The sequence below is a fragment of the Pteronotus mesoamericanus genome, unplaced genomic scaffold, assembly GCF_021234165.1.
Source record: "Pteronotus mesoamericanus isolate MK-2021 breed Mesoamerican mustached bat unplaced genomic scaffold, CSHL_Meso_final contig_20, whole genome shotgun sequence".
NCBI classification, from domain to species: domain Eukaryota; kingdom Metazoa; phylum Chordata; class Mammalia; order Chiroptera; family Mormoopidae; genus Pteronotus; species Pteronotus mesoamericanus.
In genome coordinates, this window is record NW_026555085.1 from 3,570,546 (window position 1) to 3,596,374 (window position 25,829).

General features: G+C 39.2%; 2 protein-coding genes and 2 pseudogenes across 2 annotated transcripts in view; 1 reads left to right on the forward strand and 3 right to left on the reverse strand.

Moving 5' to 3' along the window:
• RPS18 (ribosomal protein S18) overlaps positions 1-25,829 on the forward strand; it is a 75,605-nt gene that overhangs the window by 47,191 nt on the left and 2,585 nt on the right. The window lies entirely within an intron of this gene.
• SMIM40 (small integral membrane protein 40) lies at positions 868-1,106 on the reverse strand. Its single transcript, XM_054569213.1, is given in 2 exon segments — positions 868-983; positions 986-1,106. Coding segments are annotated over 2 exon segments (237 nt in total).
• Positions 3,138-3,612, reverse strand: LOC129067375 (deoxyuridine 5'-triphosphate nucleotidohydrolase-like; annotated as a pseudogene).
• Positions 24,161-25,039, reverse strand: LOC129067373 (histamine N-methyltransferase-like; annotated as a pseudogene).

Below are 25,829 nucleotides of genomic sequence, written 5' to 3' on the forward strand. Positions count from 1 at the left end.
GGGAAGGGAAAGGAGAGAGGGAAAGAAACATCAACGTGTGCTTGCCTCTGGCATACCCCCACTGGGGACCTGTCCTGCAACCCAGGCATGTATCCTAACTGGGAATCAAATCAGCAACCCTTTGTTTTGTAGGCCTGTGGCACTCAGTCCACTGAGCCACACTATCCAGGGCTTACCGTGTCTTAAATAAACAGATATGTAACCTATTTCTTTGCCCAAGGAACCATAAACACCAACTTGTGTACTCATTAAAAATCTATTTTTTATTTTTAACTATTATAAAAATGTGCACAATCTTCATGCTATTTGATCAGTTCTGCTGTCATGATAATTGTAATGATAATCCTGAGGAAATTTTTTTTAAACTAGAGTTTTGGTCACAAGAAAGAAAAATATTTTTCATCTGAGACTTTCAAGTATAAAAGCATAAAATTGCCTCTGGGGAAGTGGAATGGTAAGAGGAGTTCAAGGAGAAAAGACAGAAAGAAGAAAAAGAATGATTCCCAATTGTTAAGAACATATTTATGTATTTTTTAATGAATGAGGTAGGTATATTCCAGTTCCCCTGGACATTCAAAAGGGTGATTTAATTGTTTTTTATTTTTTTAAATGTGAATTTTTTTAATATGCCAGGAATTATACCCTTGAAACAATTTCAATTTATGATGAAAAAATTTAGATGCTTACTTAAAAATATATGAGGAGTATGAATTTTTTCAAAATTGTTTCCTGGAATAGGTGCAGAAATTTTAGGCAGCTGTTCTAAGCTATCCAAGTGTGCCCTCCACAGTCCCCAACAGTCTTACTTGCCCCCACCTCCCCTCTTACCTCCACAGCAGGGTAAAAGGATGTTTATAGAAAAGCTGCTCACAATTCCAGCTCCTCCTCATTCTGAGGTGTTCCCAGGAGCCAGTCCCCAAACTTTGCCCATGGTAGAGAACACAGCAGCTTAGAAAGAGCATCCAGCATCAGTAGTGTCAGGCACCCAGGAAGATAAAGAGGGCCTTGTCCAAGGCCTGACAAAGAGGACCCCTGGGAGGAGAAGGACCCTGGGCAAAAGCCAGGAACACATCCTCCTCATCCATACTACCTTCCTCCTCTGCCATCCTAACTGATGGTCTGGCAGCTAGCTGGATCAGGGAGACTGGGATGGAAGCCCTTGCTCAGCAATGCCAGGATTACGGGGCATGGTGGCTGCAAGTCCTGCACCTGCCTGGCTTGACCCCAATTCCTGAGAGAAAGAGACAGAGAATGGGAGATAGGAGAGTACAGCCCCTGAGCCTTTGGAACAATCATAATTATCCAATGCAATGTGAATGATCTGGTATGCTACCGTAAGTCACTGTCAGTCAAAGATCTAAAGTCCATTCCAGATTAATAGTGGGTGCTGGGGGTTGGGGTGGGACTCTCTTAACAAGGCTGGTGAGAATAAGCAGCTGCAGGAGTCCAAGGGGAGGTTTATATATTTTTTTTAAAAAGAAGGAAGTAGAAGAAAAAGAGGAAGAGGAGAGGGCGAAAGGAAGGAAGGAAGGAAGAAAGGAAGAGAAAGAGGAAGAAAATGAACATGGCTTGTCAGCAGGGCAAGAGTGTATGATTGGGATTTACCAAGTGGGGCAATAAGAGATTTTTCCATGGGAGGTCCTGGTCTGAGAGTTGCTGGTGGGAAATATTCCCCAAGAAATTGTCTTAGAGCAAGTATTGAAGGCTTTTTCTGGACCCTGTTCCCCAGGCACAGGCCTGAAGTTCAGTGAGAGAAATGGAAGCACCTAGGGAGACCAGGGGTCCCTGGGATAAGTGGGGGCTATGGGACAGACTTCAGAGGAAGTATGTATGTGGTAGTGGACTTCATATGTGGAGCCTTTAGGGTCTCCTACCTAAACTTCATTTTGACCTTAATAGGAAGACCTTATTTACTTGGGTAGATTTTGTCCACTCCAAATGGTACAAAGGATGTCACAGTTTTGTTTTAGAGTCAACTCATCATTTCCTGTTGCCACAGCGGTTCACGTTATGAAACAGAAAAACCTGGGATCAGGGTCCAAACTAATCATTCATTAGCTGTGTTAAGTTAAACATAGAGGTCATTATATTGAAATAGCTCTCATTAAAAAGAACCAGGCCCCAGATGGAGTCACTTTTGCTAATCCCCACCAAGACTTAATACCTAACACAACTGCAGTTTCAGCCTCTCCCAGGAATGGAATTTTAAGTGAATCAGTCTGGAATTTCCTAGTTAAACTAGTAGTCTGTCTGATGAGACCCCGACCTTTCCCCTAAGAAAAGGTGACCTTGCTTGAAATAATCTACTCTTTTAACATCTTTGTTCCCTCTTCTCCTCATTTCTGCCTAGAAAAGCCTTACATTTGTCCAGCTCTCTAGGTGGAGGCGGACCTATTTACTAGATGGAATGCTACCTGATTCATGAATCATTGAATAAAGCCAATTATATCTATACTTTTACTCTGTTGAATTTTTGTTCCTTTTTTAACTTTTTATTATCTTTTAGTTCAGTTTATGTAATAATCTATATAAAAATCTATTGAATAAAAGTATTTATAAAGCAAATTTTTTATAAAGCAAGCTGAAAAATAAGTTGTTGAAGGGGTAGCCTTTAGTAAGTTAAATAATAGAGTTCTGGGGGGATTCTGTGATTGATGTACATTTGATTGAAAAAATAAACTGTGTTAGGTCACCATGCAGATTTGTACAACAATCAAATGCAGAAAAACCCAAAAAAGTACCCTTTCCTTCATCATAAGAGAACCAAGTATTTTTAGAAGCTAAAGCTATTAAGTTTACATCACCAAAACGCTAAACAAAAACTTTTTTTAACAACTGTTAAAAAAACTTTTTCAGTTTCTTTCCAATTTTTATTTTTTTAGATTTTATTTATTTCTAGAGAGCTGAAGAGGAGAAGAAAGCGAGGAAGAGAAACATTAATGTGTGGTTGCTTCTGGCACACTCCCTGCTGGGGATCTGGCCTGCAACCCAGGCATGTGCCCTGACTGGGAATCGAACTGGCGACCCTTTGGTTTGCAAGCTGGCACTCAATCCACTGAGCTACACCAGCCAGGGCCAAAAACTTCTTAAGTTTAAGAAAAAATTATGTTTTCTCATCTCTGTTCTTGGCATACATTTTAATTCCTTCCAGTGGAACCAAAACCTCCTGAACCCCTTTCAGTGTCATCCAAAACTTGAATATAGAAAAACCCATTCACAAATGAGCTGTGCGATTTGGTCACCTTTTTTAACTTCAAACTTTGCCAAAATTAAACAGTACACCACCAACATTTCCTCTATAATGTTCATCTATGACAGTAGCTTCTATATTTATGAAGTGTTTTGCAGCCAAGACAGTACGTGGAGCTACTCTTTCACAGCACCCAGCTGACGGAGCAATCTGAATGTTGGTTTTCACAAGGGCTTTCTCCATAGGTAATACTGTGTAATCATAGGTACTGTACAGATCTTAGCGGTCGGCCGCGCAAACCCCTTGGTCAGGGCTGTGGCGTGCTCCGAGAACCGGACAAAGAGGGGCCTCGCGGCACCCTCCTCCTCAGGCCGAGACCGCTTGCTGGGGCAGATGGTGCGTATCTCTTCAGAGCTGGGCATGGCAGAGCAGAACGCGGGCGTAGGTTGGAGCAGAGGAAAAGGAAGGCGCAAATGGGCCGCATTTTTGTTCTTTAACACTAATGCCATGGCAGTCTACTTAAGCAAACCAAAATCTAAACCTATAAATGCCTCAGTTAGGCTTTAAGGTATAGTCAATCAAACAATTTGTAATTGATTATGCTATTACAGTTCCAATACTTCCCCTGTTGCCCCCCTCTACCCAGCCCCCCCACTCCCTCCAGTAATCCCCACTCCTTTGTTCATATCCATGGGCCATGCATATAAGTTCTTTGAAAACTCCATTTCCTATACTTGCTCTTAACATCCCCCAGCCTATTCTGCAACTACCAATTTGTACTTCCTAATCCCTTCACCTTTCCCCTCATCCCTCAAGACCCCTCTCCCCATTGGCGACCATCCCAATATTCTCCATATCTATCACCATTTTAGTGTTCATAGTTTTGATCTTTTTTTTAAATAAGTCTCTTTAAAATTTCATATAATAATGGTTTGGTGATGATGAACTCCTTTACCTTTACCTTGTCTGGGAAGTGCTTTATCTGCCTTTCAATTCTAAATGATAACTTTGCTTAATAGAGTAATCTTGGATGCACGTCTTTGCCTTTCATGACTTTGAGTACTTCTTTTCAGCCCCTTCTTGCCTGTAAGGTTTCTTTTGAGAAATCAGCTGGTAGTCTTATGGGAACTCCTTTGTAGGTAACTGTCTCCTTTTCTCTTGCTGCTTTTAAGATTCTCTCCTTATCTTTAATCTTGAGTAATGTAATTATGATGTGCCTTGGTGTGTGCTTCCTTGGGTCCAACTTCTCTGGGACTCTCTGAACTTCCTGAACGTCCTGGAAGTCTACTTCCTTTGCCAGATTGGGGAAGTTCTCCATTATTTTTTCAAATAAAATTTCAATTTCTTGCTCTTCCTCTTCTCTTTCTGGCACCCCAATGATTTGGATGTTGGAACGTTTAAAGTTGTCCCAAGGTTCCTAAGCCTCTCCTCATTTTTTTGAATTCTTGTTTCTTCATTCTGTTCCAAATCTTTTATTTGATCCTAGTTTCTATACCTTCACTGTGGGTTCTCTTTTTATTTTTCTTTATGTACTTGCATAACCTTCATTTCTTCCTCTATTTTGCGACCATACTAAACTATTTCTGTGAGCATCCTGATTACCAGTGTTTTGAACTCTGCACTTGAAAGGTTATCTATCTCCTCGTCACTTAGTTTTTTTCTGGAGTTTGATCTGTTCTTTCATTTGGGCCATATTTCTTTGTCTCAGCACATCTGTTACATTTTAAGGGGCAGAGCCTTAGGTATTTGTCAGGGTGGGGCAACTCCCATCTCTGCATTGTGGTGCTGTATGTTGGGGAGGGGTCAAAGAGGGAACAATGCCTCTTGCTTGGCTCTTGGCTGGCGTTCAGTACTCCCCCCACTACCCACAAGCAAATTGGACCCTCCTGGTGCTGATTCCCAGGTGGGCAGCCTTATGTACATTGTAGGACCCTGTGGGTCTCCTCCACAAACCCTCCTGGGAGGCTGGAGGTTTCTTCGCAACCACCACCCCTGCAGATTTTTACAGCCAGAGGTTTTGAGGCTTTAGTTTCCCATGCCGGAACCCTGGGTTACATGGTTTGTCTCATTCCCCAGTTGTTCCTCCCGGTTTATCCACAAGCAAATGTGGGACTGCCAGCCACCACCTTGCCCACCCAGTTCTCCAGCCGCCATCTGGCTGCATGTCCTCTCCACCCCAGCTGCCAGTTTCTTCCCTCTTCCCACCAATCTGGTTGAATGTTTCTTCTATAACTCCTTGGTTGTTGGACTTCCATACAGTTAGATTTTCTGGCAGTTCTTGTTTGTTTGTTTGTTTGTTTGTTTGTTTTTTAATTTGTTGTTGACCTTCTTTTGGTTGTGCGAAGAGGCAAAGTGTATCCACCTATGCCTCCATCTTGGCCTGAATCCTTAAGACTATCTCTTTATGTTTAATTTTTGGCACTGTATTTTTTTTTTTTTTTTTTTTTTTTTTTAGAGAGAGAGAAGAAGAAAGGGAGAAAGGGAGAGAAACATCAATATGTGGTTGCATTTCATGCGCCCCCTGCTGGGAACCTGGCCTGCAACCCAGGCATGGGGGGCATGTGCCCTACACTGAGAATCAAACTGGAGACCCTTTGGTTTGCAGGCCAGCACTCAATCAACTGAGCCACACCAGCCAGGGCTAACCTTTGGTACTTTAATTATGATGTGTCTTAGTGTGGTCCTCTTTACATCCATCTTGTTTGGGATTCTCTGTTTCCTGTACTTGTGTGTCTATTTCTTTCACCAAATTAGAGAAATTTTCTTTTGTTATTTTTTCAAATAGGTTTCCAAATTCTTGCTCTTCCTCTTCTCCTGGCAAATGTTGGAACGTTTGAAGTTGTCCCAAAAGCCCCTTACACTATCCTTGATTTTTTTGTATCCATTTTTCTTCTTGTTGCGCTGGTTGGAGTCTTTTGCTGCCTTATGTTCCAAATCATTGATTTGATTCTCACCTTCATCTACTCCACTGTTGATTCCCTGTAAATTTTTCAATATTTCAATTAATACATTCTCCATTTCTTTCCATTTTTTTATGATGTTGAAGTACCCACTGAGTTCCTTGAGCATTCTTATAACCAGTATTTTGAACTCTGCATCTGATAGATTGCTTATTTCCATTTTGTTTAATTCTTTTTCTGGAGTTTTGTTCTGTTATTTTATTTGGGCCATATTTCTTTGCTCATTTTGTCAGCCTCCTCATGTTTGTTTCTATGTATTTGGTAAAGCTGCTTTGATTCTGTGTCTTGGTAGCATGGCCTCATATAGTAGGTGTCCTGTAGGGTCCTGTGGCACAGGCTCTCTTATCTCCCAAGCTGTGTACTCAAGGTGTGCCCTCTGTGTCAGCTGAGTGCTTCCTCTTCTAATAGATGAGTCTTAATTACCGTCTGCTGGTCAATGGGAGGAAATTACCCAGTCCAGACAGCTGGTAGGATTGGCTGCGAATCCTGGCCAGCAACCACTTCCCTATGTGGCTTATGGAGGTGGTTGGGTGGTGCTCTGACATGGTCTTTAACTATCCACCAGGTGTGCGGGCTCTGGGGTTTCCTGGGTGGTGCAGGCCAAGGTCAGCCTCCAGCTATGTTCTGTCTGGGGTGCCTTGGTGTAAACCATAAAGCAATCTCAGATGGCTGCTGCTAGTCCTGGGCCTGGGGCCACTCAGCAAGAGGTATGGGGGCTGGGCTCAGCAGTTGCTTGTTTGAGTGGATTTTGGAAGGTCTGAAGCCTAGACCTATTCCTGCCCTTCATATGGAAAAGCCACTGTTACTAGGGTGGGAGTGTTGCTTGGGTGGGTCCATAAGTTGGATGGGGTGGACCCTTAGGTAATTATCAGGGTGTGGCTTATGGTGTAAGCCATATTGATGAAGATTCAGGTATGGTGCTGGTGCTCTGTGGCTCTGTGTGAGGGAGGGCTCAACAAAGGTGCAATGGCCACTGTCTATAGTTCTGTCTGGGAGAAATTTGTTCTCCAGCTCCCGCCCTGATGCCAGACACTTCAGTTCCTCCCTGTATGCCTCTGATGCCCTTCAGCCTGCTACCTTGTTGCTAAGAGGGAGTGAGTATGAGTAAGTCCATGTGCAGTGTGAGACCCTTTATGAGGAGAGGCCTGAGAATCCTGCAGTTTCTTTCGCCAACTCAACCTCCACTGGTTTTTGCAGCCAGAAGTTATGGGGACTTATCATTCTGGCACTGGAACTCCATGCTGGGTGGTCTGGTGTGGGGCTGGGATCCCTCACTCCCAAGATATCCCTCCGTTTTCTATCTACCACACAGCCCTGGCTGGTGTGGCTCAGTGGATTGAATGCTGGCCTGCGAACCAAAGGATCGTTGGTTTGCTTCCCAGCCAGGGTGCATGCCTGGGGTGTAGACCAGGTCCCCAGTAGGGGGCGCTATAGAGGCAACCATACACTGGATGTTTCTCTCCTCTTTCTCCTTCCCTTTCCAGGTCCCTGGTCGGGGTGTGTGAGAGGCAACCACACATTGATGTTTCTCTCCCTCTCTTTTGCCTTCCCTTCCCCTCTAAAAGTAAACAAATTTTTTTAAAAAATATTTCCACCACAGGTGGGTTTGGGACCAGCCAGGGTTGGTACCAGCCCTTCCATGTCTATGTCTCTGCCCCTTCATCTATTCTACCTGGCTGGGTAAAGGTGGTTTCTTTAATTACTTAGTTGTCAGATTTCCATACAGCTTGATTTTATAATCTTGATTTTGTTCTATATTTTAGTTGTAATTTTGCTGTGGTTGTGCAAGGAGGTGAGCTGCATTTAACTCCACCTCCATCTTGAACAGAAGTTTTTCAATCAAATAATTTCCTCTGTTCCTACACTTTCTCTGACTCATGTCTTCGTAGTACTCATAACCACTTCCCTTTTGGTGCTGCTGCATTCAAATGGATTTTTGCTTTTATAAATAAAAATTTTTATATGCTTCAGTTTATTTTCTTACAGTTGCGTGACTGTGACCTTGGGCAAGTCATCTGAACTTTTCAAGGTTTTTTAATAAAATTGAAAAGTCTTTTTGCCTCACAAAATTGTTATCAGAGACAAATGCAAAATAAGCAGTTGTTTTTGTAAATTTTGAAGTGCTATGTAAATATAATTTATTAATTTATGAAATCCTCACTTATGTCTCAGGCAAATTTGCATTAAGGCTATCCAAACAGCTTTTTAAATCTTTTTTTTTTAAAGATTTTATTTATTTATTTTTAGAGACATGTGAAGGGAGGGAGAAAGAGAGGGAGAGAAACATCAATGTGCGAGAGATACATCAACTGGTTGCCTCTTGCACACGCCCAGCCAGGGACCTGGCCTGCAGTCTAGGCATGTGCCCTGACAGAATCAAAACTGCGACCATTTGGTTTGCAGGTCGGCAACCAACCTACTGAGCCACACCAGCCAGAGCTAATCTTTTTTTTAACCCTCACCCTAGGATATGTTTATTAATTTTAGAGAGAGGAAAGGAGAGAGAGATAGAGAGAGACATCAATGTGAGCAAGAAACGTCAATCAGTTGCCTCCCATATGTGCCCCTACTGGGAAATCAAGCCCACAGCCTAGGTGTGTGCCCTGACCAGGGATCAAATCTGCAATATTTTAGTGTATGGGACGATGCTCCAACCAAGCTACTTGGCTAGGGCAAAATTTTGAAGTAATTTCAAACTTACTGAAAATATTTAAGAACAGTATCAAGAACTCTGGTATGCCTTTCACCCTGATTCAGCATTTGTCAACATTTGGCTGTATTTGCTCCATCTCTCTCAACCCCAATATAACCATCAGTTATGGGTAAAATTGTGTCCCCCACCCAAATTCAAATGTTGAAGTCCTAAATCCCAGTACTTCAGCATTTGGAAATAGAGTTGTTGCAGATGTAATTTATTAAATTAAGATGAGGTCATACTGCAGTAAGGTAGACCCCTAATCCAATATGACTTATGCCCTTATTTAAAGAGAGAATTTGGATAAAGACATGCATACAATGAGAACACCATATGAACATGAAGGCAAAGATAGGGTTGATGTGTCTACAACCCAAGGAATGCCAAAGATTGCCAGCAACACACAGAAACTAGGGGAGAGACATGAGATAGACTTTCTTCTCATAGCCTTCAGAAAGAACCTGCTCTCCTAACACCTTGATTTCAGACTTTTAGTTTCCAAAACTGTGGTAAAATAAAATTCTGTTGTTTAAGCCACCCAGTTTGCACTACTTTGTTATAGCAGACCCAGCAAGTGAATACACCATCCTAATCAGAAAATCAACACCACTACCCAATTCACAGTTACCATTAAAATTTCATCAGCCGTCTCAACAATGTCTCTGTCTTTTCTGGTCCAGAATCACATATTGCATTTAGTTGCCACATAACTGTAGTCTCCTTCAATCTGGGCAGTTTCTCTGTCTTTCCCTGTCTTTATTTATTTTTAAAGCACTTAAAAAAAATCCTCACCTGAGGATTTGGTTTTTTCCACTGATTTTACTTTATTTTTATTTTATTTTTATAGTTCTTTATTATTTCTTCACTTTTTCTTTTAATTTTTTTTATTGCTGTTCAATTACAGTTGTCCCCATTTCCCCCCATTACTCTCCCCTCCCCTACCTACCCCCGACCTTCCACATTCAATACTCTACCCCATTGTCTTTGTCCATGGGTCCTTTATACATGTTTTAAGTGATTTTTAAAGAGAGAGGAAGGGCGAGTGGGGGGAGAGAGGGAGAAATACCAGTCGATGTGAGAAAGAAGCATCAATCAGTTGCCTCCTGTATGCACCCCGACTGGAAATTCAACTCACAATTTAGGTATGTGTCCTGACCAGGAATTGAGCCCACTACCTTTTGGTTTCTAGGGATGATGCTCCAACCAACTGAACCACCTGGCCAGGGCTCCCTGTCTTTAATAAATCCCTTTTAAATATTTTATTTATTTTTAGAGACAGGAGAAGAGGGGGAGAAAGAGAGGGAGAGAAACATCGATGTAAGGAGAAACATCAATCAGTTGCCTCGCACATGTGTGAACCTAACCTGCAACCCAGGTATGTACCCTGACTGGGGATCAAATTGGCAACCTTTAAGAAGTCCCTCAAACTTAAGTGCATGTAAGGGAAAAAGAGAAATCATGTGCCCTTACAGTGCATCATATCAAAAGGTAAGTCCATCTCACCTCTTGTACTGCTAAACCAGTCTGGCAGGTTCCTCCCTGATAAAGCAATCACTTGTCCCTTTGTAATTCCCAAGTATCTGATACCTTATCAAATCTCAATTTATCTGCCTTATTATTCATTTATGACCCCCACTGAAACAACCACCATGAAGATGTTTGTTAAATGGTGACATCTTTCACCCAGCCCCCTAACTCCCTGCCACCTGCACACAGTTGTTAGTCTGTTCTGTTTTTATGAGTCTGTTTCTGTTTTGTTTGTCTATTTTGTCCATTAGATTCCACATATAAGTGAAATCACTTATTGTGGAATTGTGTTTCTCTGGTATTTTTTAAAAGATTATATTGATTTATTTAAAGGTAGAGGAAGGAAAGGAGAGAGGGAGAGAAACATCGATGTGTATGAGATCCATCAATCAGTTGCCTCTCGCATGCCCCCAGCCGTGAACCTGCCCAGTAACTCAGGCATGCACCCTGACTGGGAACTGAACCAGTGATCTTTTGGTTCACAGGGCAGCATTCAGTCCACTGAGCTATACTAGGCAGGGCTGTACAGTCAGTTCTTTTAAAGAAGTTTTTCATAAGAAGAAGAAAAATGCAGCATAATGTAGAAGGAGATGTGGGATCAAGAGGAAGGATTTTTAAAATGGCATGGTTCTGATATGAATGACAAAGTAGGGTGGAAAGGGGACAAGAGACTGAAGGAGTAATTGTAGGAATGATGTCCTTGAGTGAGAGAAGCTGGGATTCAGGGCACAAGTGGAAGGGATATGAGGTGGCGGGGGTCCTGAAGGTCCCTGTTGGGACACCAACTGAGGCAGAGGCCGGGCTCTGTCCCACAGAGTCCACTCCGGGTCGTCATGGATGGGGAAATAAAATAAACTGTTCCAGACATTTCTCTGTCTCCCAGGGGAAGGGGTGGCTCTTCCCTCTAGTGGAGAAGGCCCCAAGCCCCTCTGTTCAATGGCTTTTATTGAAAGGATTATGAATGGGGGCTAAGTACCATGAATATACAGGTGATATCATTACATCAGTATGTTAATGTTTACAGAGAATAGATGATGTTTTGAAGAAAACAAATGGCAGGAATACACCGATTTACATGGGCTTGACAGGAGACGAGTAAACATAAGAGTGTAGACATAAAAGTGCCTAAGAGTTTAGGGTCAGGGTCTGTGAATAATGTAAATTTCCTTCCCAGCATGAGCTGGTTATCATACCTTTTTGAGGGAAAAACAAAGCATGCTTCAAGAAATTTACTTCTAGACCTGATTTCCTCCAGGAACCACCCAATTCAGTTTAGGGCTGTCTCCAGTATTGTTTCAAGTTTGAGCCACGCCAGGGGATCAGAGCCACCAAGAGATAAGGAGACTTCTTTCAGATAGAATGATGACTCCAGGCATATCAAAGCCAAAGGATGAGGGTCTTTTGCCCTTCTTCCATGTCCCTCAAGTCCTTCCCATGATGGCCCACATGGCTTTTCCTGTCTTAGGTTGCCCCTGCCATCGAGGGGTCTTGCCCATCATTGATTAACCAGGCACCCTCTCGGGCAAAGCAGGGTGATGTGAGGAAGGCAGGAGCTGTGTCTGCCAGGGGGACAGGTTTTGTCTTCTCAGTGGCCTATTTTCCCAAGGCCTCTTTGCTTAGCTCCAGCCTTGGGGCCCTCTTGCCTGTCAGCGAGGCTACATTTCCTGAAACCAGATAGGGCATTTCCCAACAGGGGTAGCTTTAATTTTTTAAAAATTTTTATATATTTATTGATTCCAGAGAGAGAGAGAGAGAGAGACAGAAATAGCAATTGGTTGCCTCCCACATGTGCCCCAACTGGGGACCAAACCCACAACCTAGGTATGTACCCTGACTGGGAATTGAATCCATAACCTTTTGGTGATGGGAAGATGCTCCCACAAACTGAGCCATACTGGCTGCACAGATGGGGTAGCTTTAGATAGACACTTACATTTGTGGTGCCTTGAGGGAAGACAGGGTCTAAGGGTAGAAATATAGGTAGGCAAAAAGTTTTAGTGGGAGGTGGAAAAAGGAGTTCTCTTCTGTTGCCACCAGCTTTTCAGTGAACTAGGAAGTAATATCATTAGCTGGACATGAAGGGGTTGGTTGGAGAAGAGAAAAGATGGAGACATACTCAGGGCTCAGGTCAAGAATAAAAAGTGAGGTTCAGCCCAGAAATAAACCCATACCTATATGGTCAATTAATCTATGACAAAGGAGACAAGAATATACAATGAGGTGGAGACAGTCTCTTTGTAACTGAAAGAAGGACCAGCTGCCTGCTGCTACAAAAGCCAATACTCAAGAGGCAGGTGCTGATATAAAGTGAAGTGGTTTATTTTAAGGTGCCAGCTACCTAGAAGATGGGAGACTCATGCCTCAAAGCCCACTTCAACTCTCAGTGGAGGCAGAGGTTTTTATAAGGAGGGAGAGGGGAACAGAACAAAGAGACCAAGGAAGGGAGTTTCAAAGTTCTCTGCATGCAGATGAGCACAGTCCATATCGATAAGGCAAGTAATGGCCTGGTATGCATCATCCCAGTTTAGTCATCCTGGCCTCACATCATCCTGGCTCCATGGATGAAGGTCAGCAAACCTCCTGGAGCTGGGATGCTTGAAAGTCAGAGTCTATATATTTTGAAACTAGTTTTAGGATTCTTATACAAACATGGTGTTCATCCACAAATCACTTATTAGAGTTAGCACTTACAGAAACAATGTCAAAAGAGTGGTGGGGTGGGTTACAATTTCCTACCATTACAATTTTCCGTTGTTATGTCTTCAATATATGGTGTTGAGACACTGTAAGTTACATGCAAAGAATTAAATTAGACCACTTCCTTGCACCATATACAAAAATAAATTCAAAATACATTAAATACTTAAATGTAATACAGAAAACAATAAAACTCCTAGAAGAAAACATAGCATTAACAACTTTTACATTGGTCTTAGTAACATTTTTGGGGGATATGTTTCCTAGGGAAAAGACAGCAAAAGAAAAAATAAACAAATAGGTCTACATCAGACTCAAAAGTTTTTGCACCGCAAAGGAAACCATCAACAAAACAAACAAAAAAAACCAAACTACTGAATGGGAAAAGATATTTGCAAATGATATGTCCAATAAGAGGTTAATTCCAAAATATATAAAAAACTTATACAATTTATGAAAAAAGACAATTAAAAAATGTGCAGTGCAGAGATCATGAATAAACATTTCTCCAAAGATGGAAAAAGATGGCCAACAGACACATGAAAATATACTCAATATCACTAACCATCAGGGAAATGTGAAGGAAAACCACAGAGTGGTATCACCTCACACCTTTCAGAATGACTACTGTCAATCAACAAACAAGAAGAAAACCCTTGGGCGCTGTTGGTAAGATTGTAAATTGGTATAGCCGCTATGGAAAACAGTATGGAATTTCCTCAAATATAACGACTATATGACCCATCAACATCAATTCCCCTCCTGCTATCTATCTAAAAGAATCCAAAACACTAATTCAAAAAAATATATGCATCTTTATGTTCATTGTAGCATTATTTATGAAAGCCAAGATGTGGAAGTAACCTAAGTGTCCACTGATAGATGGTTGGATAAAGAAGAAGTGGTACATATACACAATAAAGCATTACTCAGCCATAAAAAAGAATGAAACCTTACCTTTACAACAACATGAATGAATCTAGAAAATACTATACAAAGTGATATAAGTCAGGTAGAGAAAGACAAATACTATATGATTTCACTTATATGTGGAATCTAAAAATACAAAATAAACAAAACAAAAATGAACTTTTTGATAAAGAGAACAGATTGATGGTTGCCAGATGACAGGAGATTTGAGGGGGATGGGTGAAAAAGATGAAAAAGATTATAAATACAAATTACCACTTATAAAAAAATAGTTACAGAGATATAAAGTACAGCATAGGAAATATAGTCAATAATGTTGTAATAACTACGTATGGTGCCAGATGGGACTAGATTTATTGGAGTGATCACTTCATAAGGTATATAAATGTCTATCACTATGTTGTACACCTGAAACTAATATAACAAATTATATTAGTCAAGTATAATTACTTTAATTGAAAAATAAAAAAATAATCATAAAAATGGAGACTTGGATATTTTTAAATTGTTTAAAGTTAATAATCAAGCTAATAAACCTTGATAATTATGTGTAAAGCAACACAACTGTAAGAATGTCAGAATGACTATATTTAATTATTACCACATGTATCTAGGTATTCTGTTGTTGGACCAGATATGGTTAGATGAGTAATCAAGTGAAGACATGCATTATTAATAAATTAATAAATATATTTCTGAAATGTATTTTTCTTATCTTCATTTTAGCAAAGTCACTAATTATGTTCTTATAATCAAGACTTTTATATAATCTGTGTTCTATTGACAGTAATGAGCTAAAGACTGTAAGTGTTAAGCAAAAATGGAGTAATAATAGCCTCTTCAACCAATGCTGTTGGGAGACTGGACAGCTATATGCAAAAAATTGAAATTTGACCATCAGCTGACACCATACACAAAAATAAACTCAAGATGGACAAAAGACATATATAAGTTGCAACACCATAAAAGTCCTAGAGGAGAACATTGGCAGGAAACTCTCAGATATCCCACGCAGCAATTTTTTCACCAATATGTCTCTTAAAGCAAGGGACATAAAGGAAAGAATAAACAAGTGGGATCTCATCAAAATAAGAAGCTTCTTTCTGCACGGCTAAAGAAAACATCAGCAAAATGAAAAGGGAACCAACTGTATGGGAAAATATATTTGCGAATGATACATCAGAAAACAATAAGTCAGATACATCAGATAGAGATTTAATCTCCAAAATATATAAAGAACTCACACAACTCCACTCCAAGAAGACAAATGATCCAATCAAAAAATGGGCAAAGGACCTGGGCAGATGCTTTTCCAAGGAAGAGATACAGAGGGCCCAGAGACATTTGGAAGGATGTTTGGCATCGCTAGCCATCAGAGAAATGCAGATCAAAACCACAATGAGATATCACCTCAAACCGGTCAGAATGGCCATCATAAACAGGTCAACAAACAACAGGTGCTGTTGAGGCTGTGGAGAAAAGGGAACAGTAGTACACTGTTGGTGGAAATGCAGACTGGGGCAGCCATTGTGGAAAGCAGTGTGGAATTTCCTCAAAAAGCTGAAAATGGAACTGCCTTTTGATCCAGCGATTCCCCTGCTGGGACTATACCCTAAGAATCCCAAAACGCCAATTCAAAAGAACTTATGCACCCCAACGTTCATAGCAGCACAATTTACAGTAGCCAAGTGTTGGAAGCAACCTAAATGCCCATCAGTAGATGATTGGATCAAAAAACTATGGTACATTTACACAATGGAATACTACGCAGCAAAAAGAAAAAAAGAACTACTAAACTTCGTGACAGCATGGATGGAATTAGAGAGTATTATACTTAGTGAAGTAAGCCAGGGGGCGAAAGACAAATACCATATGATCTCACCTATAAGCAGAACCTAACCAACAAAACAAAGAGGCAAGGAAAATAAGACCAGCAACACTGAAAGAAAAAAGAAACCAACAGAGACAAGAGGGAAGGAGGGAGGGGTGAGCAGGGGGAAAAGGAAGGGAAGGGGCAAGTCAAGGAACATATAGCAAGGACTCATGGGCAAAGCCAAAGTGGGGAAGGATTGAGGGAGGGAGAGGGGGGAGGGAGCAGGGGAAAGTGGTGGGGGGAAGGCAGAGACAAATGTTTTTGAAAAAATAAATTAATTAATTTAAAAAAGACTTGGATATTTTTATATCCAAGTCTTTTTTAAATGCAACTTATTCAAACTTTACACAATTTGAATATATTTTATCAAGATGTGAAATGAATTTAACATATAATTAAAATCATTTTCATACTTTCAAATGTTATTTTTCTGTTTATTAAAATTAAATATATACAAATTATACTGAATAAATATTTAAAATTATTTATAGGAAGCTAATGTTTTAAAATTTAACTTTTGACATTTTAATTAAATCTTATTAAATATTTTTATAAGACAGAACTATATGTAATTCAAGCATTTGGATGTTTATTTAGTTGCCAGTGTAACTTCATGCCTCATGCTTGTTATGGCTAATACACATATATACAAATTTAAGAGTAATATGATCATCACACGTCATACTCCAGTTGAAAAATAAACATCTTGCTTCCCCCACCCCTCCCATGGTAATGCAAGGAACTGTTCCTCAGCCACCATGTACAACTGTGGCCCTACTGGGTATTAATATATCATTATGTAAGTAAACATTACCTTCACACTAACTGAGAGAGATTTGACAAGTTAATTAGTCTTTTCTCTTACCTAATCAGTATCACTGCTAAATTCTCCCTGTATTCCAAACAAAGGTCCATCTCTAGAGTTAACTGAAGCACAATCCGTAAATCTTCACAGCATTTAGTTACCATTACCTTTTGTTTCAATGATCCAGGACAGAGGTATGGAGACCAATTTCCTGGGGATCTCAGTAGTATTAATTACAACAGCAAATGTTTAAATTTACGGCCATGCTGTATGTAGTAGGCAGCCTTCTAAAATGGTACCCAGTGAGCTCTGCCTTCTTATATTCACGCCTTTTTGGAATCCCATCCCCTTGGGTGTGGCCTGAACCCAGCACCTTGCTTCTAATGAATAGGAGAATATGGGGAAAGTGATGGGATGTCACTTCTGAGATTATGTTATAAAAGACATAATTTCTGTCTTGCTGGCACTCTCTCTATTTCTGGCTTTGATGAATCAAGCTGCCGTGTTGGAGAGGTCCATAGGGCCAAGAAACTGAGGGTGGCCTCTGGACAAAAGCCAACCTGAAACTGATAACTTCAGTCCAATAACCTTTAGGGAACTGAATCTAGCCAATACCTGTGGGAGTGAGCTTAGAAACATATCTTTCCCCAGTTGAGCCTTTAGATGAGATCAGTGGCAACACCTTGACTGCAGCTTTGTGAGAGACACTTAAGTAGAGGATCCAGGTAAGGTTCTCCCAGATTGCTGACCCACAGAAATCATGAGATAATGCATGTTGTTTTGAGCAACTAAGATTTGGGGTAATGTCTTAGACAGCAATAGATGAGCAATACACTGTGATAGAACTAAGTGTCAGATCTTAATAATGGAAATGTCCCTTCCAAATTTATTCTTTTTTTGTGCCATGACACATGGGGCTCTCTAAGGCAGAGTCTCTTCTTGCCTGGGTATAAGATCATTACTGTGACTAGTCAACCAGTCTTTCATTTTTTGTTTGTTTGTTTGCATGTTCCCTAAAAGCATTTTGGAAAACTACATCACCTCTTGCATATTTTTTATATCTATTTTTTTTGTGTGAATTAAAGTAGCTACAAAGAGAATAAAAATTCTGATGTCTCATACATATTGATATTTTAAAATGAGCCTATCATATTCTTTTAAATTTATCTGAATCTAAATGGCATATCTTTTTGACATTCAACATCACTCTTTTAAAAAAAAACATGAATAAACTCTTCTTCAACAGTTGGACATTTTACTTTATTTATTTATTTTAAAGATTTTATTCATTTCTAGAGAGAGTGGAAGTGAGGGAGAAGGAAGGGGAGAGAAATAGCAATGTGTGAGAGAAACATTGATTGGTTACCTCTCACACACCCCCAACCAGGAACCTGGCCTGCAACCCAGGCATGTGCCCTGACCTGGAATTGAACAGGTGAGCTTTTGGTTTGCAGGGCAACCCCCAACTCACTGAACCACACCAATAATGCAGTCAGGACTACATTATTTATTTTCTCCTTGAATTCATATTTCATTCACTTCCATTACAGAATTTTATCCCAATTTAATGTACTTTACGTCTAAAAACTTATGTAGATCTCCCTATATTTCTCTGCGACAAAAATTATTTCTTAAAATTAGTTCTTTTTGATTTCTTTTAATCATAACACTCTACTAGGCTTTATTTTTTTAGAGCAGTTTTAGGTTCACAGCAAAATTAAGTGGAAAACAGAGATTTCCCATATACCCCCACACCCATTATCAATATCTCATAGAGTGGTACTTTTGTTATAATTGAGAAGCCTACCTTGACATATCATTATCACCCAAAGTTCATAATTCACAATAGGTTTCAGTCTTATTGTTGTCTACTGTATGGGTTTGGACACGGATCATGACATATATAGTATCATACAGAGCAGTACTGAGGCTTTTTAATCAATATGTATTCCTCTTGTGTTTTTTTCTTTTTTTACTTTAAATAATTTTTGTTTTTAAATTACAGTTTACTTATAATATTATATTAATTTTAGGTGTACAAGCCAATGATTAGAAATTATATAAATTAGTAAATGATCACCCCAATATATCCAGTGCCCATCTGGCACCATACATAGTTATTACAACATTATTGACTACATTCCCTAAGCTCTACTTTACATCCCTCTGACCACTCTGTAACTACCAATTTGTACTTCTTAATCCCTTCACATTTTTCATCACTCATTCATCCCCAAACCCCCTCCCATCTGGCAACCATCAAGATATTGTCTGTATCTATGAGTCTGTTTCTGTTCTGTTTGTTCATTTATTTTGTTATTTAGATTGTTCATATAAGTAAAATCTTATGGTATTTGTCTTCCTCTGATTCATTTCATTCAGCACATTACCCTTTAAGTCCATCCATGCTTTTGCAGATGGCAAGATTTCATTCTTTTTTTACGGCTGAGTCATATTCCATTGTATGTGTACACCACTTCTTCTTTATCCATTCATCTATTGATGGACACTTAGGTTGCTTCCATATTTTTGCTACTGTAAATAATGCTGCAATGAACATATGGATGTATATGTCTTTTCAATTTAGTGTTTTGGGTTTTTTTGGATAAATACCCAGAGGTGGAATTGCTGGGTCCTTCTTTGTCTCTTGTTATATAGCTTTTGTTTTAAAGGTTATTTTGTCTGGTGTAAGTATTGCTACCCTTGCTTTTCATTTGTTTGTTTGTTTCCTTTGTCGTGAAATGTCTTTTTTTATTCCTTTAAAACTTTGTCTGTATGTGTTTTTTGCTCCAAAGTTGATGTGTTGTAGACAGCACATGTAAGGGTCTTGTTTTCTTATCCATTCAGCCTCCATATATCTTCTGATTGGAACATTTAATCCATTTACATTTAAAGAATTATTGATATATATTTATTGCCATTTTATTATTCATATTTTTATCTTTTTTCTTCTTTTTCTTAAAGAAAATCCTTTATCATTTCTTGTAATATTGGTTTGGTGGTGGTGAACTCCTTCAGCTTTTTCCTGTATGGGAAACTTTTTATCTGTACTTTGATTCTTTTTCATTTTAAGTCATTGATTTGAGAGAGAGAGGAAGGGAGAGATACAGAAACATTGATTTGTTGTTTCACTTATTTATGCATTCACTCATTGCTTCTTGTATGTTTCCTGACTGGGGATCAAACCCACAACCTTGGTGTAGTGGGACAACATGCTAACCAACTGAGCTACCAGGCTAGGGCTGTCCTTTGATTCTAAATGATAGCTCTGTTGGGTAGATTAATCTTGGTTGTAGGTCCTTACTTTTCATTACTTTGAATACTTCCTGGTTGCAATCCTTCTGGCCTGAAAAACTTCTTTTGAGAAATCAGTTGATAGTCTATGGGAGCTCCCTTGTAGGTAATTAACTGCTTTTTTCTTGCTGCTTTTAAGATTCTTTGTTTTTAACTTTTGACATTTTATTTTTTTAAGATTTTATTTATTTATTTTTAGAGGGGAAGGGAGGGAGAAAGAAAAGGAGAGAACATCAATGTGTGATTTTCTCTCACATGCTCCCTACTGGGAGCATGGCCTGCAACCTGGGCATGCACCCTAACTGGGAATTGAACCAGCGACTCTTTGGTTTGCAGGCCAGCACTCAGTCCACTGAGCCACACCAGCTAGGGCAACATTTTTTAAAAAATTTATTTACATATTTATTTTTAGAGAAAAGAAGGGAAGGGAGAGAAACATCAATATGTGGTTGCTTCTTGCGCGCCCCCTACTGGTGACTTGGCCCATAGCCTAAGCATGTGCTCAGACTGGGAATCAAACGGTGACCATTTGGTTCACAGGCCGGTGCTCCGTCCACTGAGCCACGCCAGCCAGGGGTATTTTTTTTAAACAGGTTTAAAATTCTTTGCTCTCTCCAAATGTGCCAAGCCCCAAAGGGATGAAGGCACATCCCTTGTTTTCCTCTGTTCCCCAGATACCCAGTTCACCTCCCAGGAGCCAAATTCTGTACAGGTTTCTCCTGCATCTTTCCAGATAGAGGCAATTGACTGTGATGTCAATGATGCTTCTACACCATAGTCTCTCACTCACTCAGGCTCCCTCCCAGGTCTTGTACCTAATTTTGTGTTTGTACTTTTTGCATTTTGTTTTTCAAAGAGATCCACCACAATTGTGTAAGTTTCAGTGTCCCCAACGTGTGGATCTTTCATGCTCCCAGAATAGTATTTTCATATACAAGCAATATTCATGTATACTTTGGAAAAATGCATAAATAGTCATATGCCATACTTATTGTTCTCTGCCTTGTTTTTTTATACTTAATATTTTGAAACCAATATTTATAGAGCTGTCTCCTTTTAACCATTGTGTTGCTCTATTGTAGGGATAAATGATACTTTTATTTAGCTGTTCATCTATTGATGAATAATTAAATTATTTCCAATATTTTACCAATACACATAATGCTGCAATGAATATTTTTGTATACACTTTACGGTTAGAGTGATTCTACTTGCAGATATCTGGGCTGGGCTTGTTTGTACTTGGCTCCCTTAAGATTCTTAAAAATATCCAGTGTAGGTGTATGTCTTTGAAATAGAACTGCTAACTGAAAGAATGTGTAAATATTTAATCTTGGTAGCTGTTGTAAAATTGCCATCTATACAGTTTATACCAGTGTCCCCTCCCAACAATGTGTGACAGCACCAGCTCCCTCCTCCCACCCCTGTCCACTGAATGTGTTAGCAAACTTTTTTATCTTTGTCTATCTGATGGGCAAAGAGTACTATGCCATTGTTATTTTTATTTACATTTCATAAGTTATGAGTAAAATTGAGTATGTTTCAATTTCAATCAAATGGTTGAATTTCTTTTCCTATAAATAATTTATGTCCTTTGCCCAATTTCTTTCAATTGTCAGTCTTTTCTTATTGATTTGAAAGACCTTTTTATACATTGGAGAGTGCTGCCTCTTATTTATAAATAACTTTGGGAAAGTAAAGGCTAGAGGTTTGATATATAGATACTTTATTTTAAACTGATACTCCTCAACCTGGTTTACATATATCCCAGGAAATATTTCTCAGTGTGACAAGGAACAGAATAGATGGTGTTTAATAGCATCAACTGAGGAACCAGACTGATTTTACATTCCAATACTGCCTTTTGCTAGCTGGGTGACTTTGGGCAAATCTATTGACTTTTTTTAACTCAATTAACTGTAAAAATAAGATAATAATAATCTCCACCTCACAAGGTTGGAGTCAAAGAGCCTATGCCAAGAAAAAGTCAGCATGGAAGACCAAACAAATAATAATGTCCTGTTATTTGGCTTTAAAAAAATAACCATAAATACACATAAGAAAATTTAAAATAAAGTCATACACATTAGGAACCAAAATCCAGCTGGCACAGGTAACTTCTTGTAGACTGTATCAATGAGCTAATTACTATGTATCAAACTACCCCCAAAACTCAGTGTCTTAAAACAACAACCGTTTAATTAGCTCACATTTCTGTGAATCAGCTGTATAGGCTGGGCTTGTGTATGCAATTCTTTTAATTGAAGCAAGGCTCATTTGTACATTTGTGATCAGCTGCTGGGGTGACAAGAGGTGCCGGGCCATAACTTGTCATCCAGAAGACTAGCCTGAGCTTGTTAGCGAGATTCCAGGATTGAGAGCGGCGTACAAGGTGTCCTGAGGCCAAGAGCTGGCATACAAATTCTTTCACCTTGTTCTACTGACCAAAACAAGTTACCAGGCCAATCCAGATTCAAGAGTGTAGAAACAAACCCCACCTTTTGATGGAGTAGCTGCCAAAGCACATTGCAAAGGGCTAGGATTATAGGGAGTGGTGGAGAATTGCAGCCAATTCAACAGGTAGGCAAATGCCAGGTTTGGGATACAGAGTGCAGGTGAGAAATAGGTAGCAACTAGGGGTTATAAAGACCCACAAACATCCTGCAAGAGCAAAAGCCAATCTGAACACCTGCTACAGCCAGAGGAACCAAAACTACTTCTGGTCTGTGCCAAGTGTTTCCCCCTCTTACTTCCCTGCACCCGACTCCACTGAGGAGGACAGGACACTGAGGGAGCCTAGAAAGAATGCTCTCAGAAGCCAGCCTCACTGCTTCTGTATTGCAGCTTTCCATGTCGAGCCAGTCTTAGCTGGCTGAGAGAAGAAACTGAATTTAAAACAAAGTTTGGAGAACTTTTTATTCCAGAGATTGAGCAGATAATGCACTGTGGCCTTCCTGAGGACTCAGACAGTGAAAGAACTAGCCTGTAAGGCAGATGCCAAGAGGCAGTTTGGGAAAGAGGAAAGCTGTTATCTGATTACAATCTACAAGTCCACAGACTCGATGTACTGCTTCAAAAATAAAAAATGACAACCCTGACTGGCGTGGCTCAGTTGGTTGAGTGTCATCCTGCAAAGTGAAGAGTTGTGGGTTTGATTCCAGTCAGGGCACATGACTGGGTTGGAGGTCAGGTTTGGTTTGGGCACATGTGAGAAGCAACCCATCAATGTTTCTCTTCCCCTCTTTCTCCCTCCCTTCCCCTCTCTCTAAAAATAAATAAAATCTTTAAAAACAAAAAAAGAACTCACACTCTTTTTTTTAAAAAAGTAAAAGATGACAGATTGCAGTAAGTGACATGAATGAAATAAACAGTAGGAGAGAGAGTAGGAAAACAATGAGTTGCCTGATGGAGTGACCTGGAAAGGCCTCCGTAGAGCAACTTGATACAGGAAAATGAACCAGTCAAGTGTTTCAGGCAGAGAGGGTAGCTAGTGAAAAGTCCCAAGGCAGAACTTTTTTTTATTGTGTCTGTCTAGAGGTTTATTGATTTTAATGGTCTTCTTAAAGAACCCACTGTTGGTTTCATTGATTTTTCTCTATTGTCTTTCCATTCTCAACTTAATGACTTCTGCTCTAATCTTTCTTATTTTCTTCCTCATTTACTTTGGATTAAATCTGATCTTTTTTTTCCTGACTTTTTTTTTTTTTTTTACAATATCCTGGAAGTGCCTACTTTTAGCAATCAATACAAATAAGATAGCAACTATAATAAAGGAATGTACAAAGACAAATACTTCTTTACCGAAGGGAAAAATCAATAAATACACCCTTTCTTAGTATTGAAAGTATCAGTAAGCATATACTTTACTAATATTTAAAGAATCCATAGTACATACTTTATTAGTGTTTTAGGAAATTCCAATACAATTAATAAGTTGAAAGAATTTTACTGTCAATAAGCCAGTTAAACTTAGTTGTCTCATTTTTCCTGTCTGGAGAAGGAATGGGATAAGATCAGCAATATCATTTATGATTGTATATGGAGTCCAAGAATGTCTTGTAATTTTCTAGATTTTATATATGAGAAAATGTTCTATTTATATTATGAGATATATTTGTAATTTTAATACAGACATAAATGATCAACATTGTTTAAAATATATTTTTAAATATATTCTCATGATTGATATTTATGCCTCAACCACTATGAAACTCAGATTATTATTAAAAAGAACCTTTCCATCTTTCTTTACACTGAATTCAGGCTCTTGCAGATCTTTCATAATTTCTGCTTTGAGATCAGATGGTGCTGTTGTATTGAAGTTGCAGGTTGCTGTCAAAAAATCCCAAAGCTAGTCTCCATTTTCATTGTCATCAATAAAACAGTCAGATATGTCCATGGTGGACAGAAGGTCATAACACTCATATTTAATTCCCAACTTGTCCAGCATCTGAGTGAGATCAGCCGCTGTGACGTACAGGCAGAAGTCATCCCGGGGTAAGTGGGATCCGTACTTCTGCCATAGCTTGTCCCAGCCACTGGTTCCTGATATAAGAATAATAAGAATCTTAGCATTGGTAGCTAAAAGACTGTGGAAGAATTTCAATGTTGCTGGGATGTCTTTTACATAATACAGCATCTGAATGATATGAATAAAGTCCCACTTCTGAAGTTGTTTTTTCCCCATTATTCTATTTTGATATTCAGATGATGTCTCTTTATGCCAAGCAAACTTTATGTTCTCAAGATTTGAAGACTTGGCTACAAACTCTTTGTCCTTGGCAATTTTTTCAGCACTCAGTTCAACAACTTCATTTTTGATAGGAACTCCTGGGTATTGAGCCTGCACTTTGGAGAGAATTTGAGGATCAATTTCACCTGCACCTCCACCAATGCTTAGAATCTTAATTTCTGACTTTTTATCTCCAATCCTTGCTATTATGCCTGGCAGCTTCTTGTCCAGGAATTCCTGCATGCACTGGTGTTGCATGGAATTGTTGAGAAACCTCTGAAAAGATTCGACATATCAGCTGTGATCAGAAAACAAGCTCCTCACGGAAGATGCCATATTTGATTTTATCTCCTTACTTCTTAAGATGGAAGTTTAAATTACTGATTTAAAGCTTTTCTTATTTTCTAGTTTAATTTTTTCTAAGGTTTTATTTATTTATTTTTAGAGAGAGGGGAAGGGAGGGAGAAAGAGAGGGTGAGAAACAACAATGTGCAAGAGATACATCAACCAGTTCTATCTCTCACACCCCTAACTAGGTACCTGGCCTGTAACCCAGGCATGTGTTCTGACTAGGAATTCAATAAGTGACCTTTCTGTTCACAGGCTGGTGCTCAATCCACTGAGCCACACCAGCCAGAGCTCTAGCTTACTTTTTAAATTTCCATTTAAGCACAGCTTTGTCTGTGTCTTACAAATTTTGATATGTGGTACTTTCATTTTTATTCAGTTTTAAATGTTTTCTAATTTTCCTTGTGACTCCCTCTTTGGCCCATGATTATTTAGAAGTGTGTTGTTTAATTTGCAAATATTTGGGAGATTTTCCTGATATTGTTTCATTATTGATTTCTAATTCTATTTAGCTGTGCTCAGAGAACACACTTTTGATGATTTCAGTTATTTTAAAGTCATTGAGGCTTGTTTTATGGCCAATAATATGATCTATCTTGATGAATGTTCCATGTACCCTTGAAAAGAATGTTGGTCTGTTGTTGAGTGGAATGTTATATAAATGTCAATTAGGTCAAATTTATTTTGTATTTTTAAAATATTTTCTAATTTTTCAATTACAGTTAGCATACCTTATAATATTAATTTCAGGTGTAACGCCCAAGCGATTAAACATTAC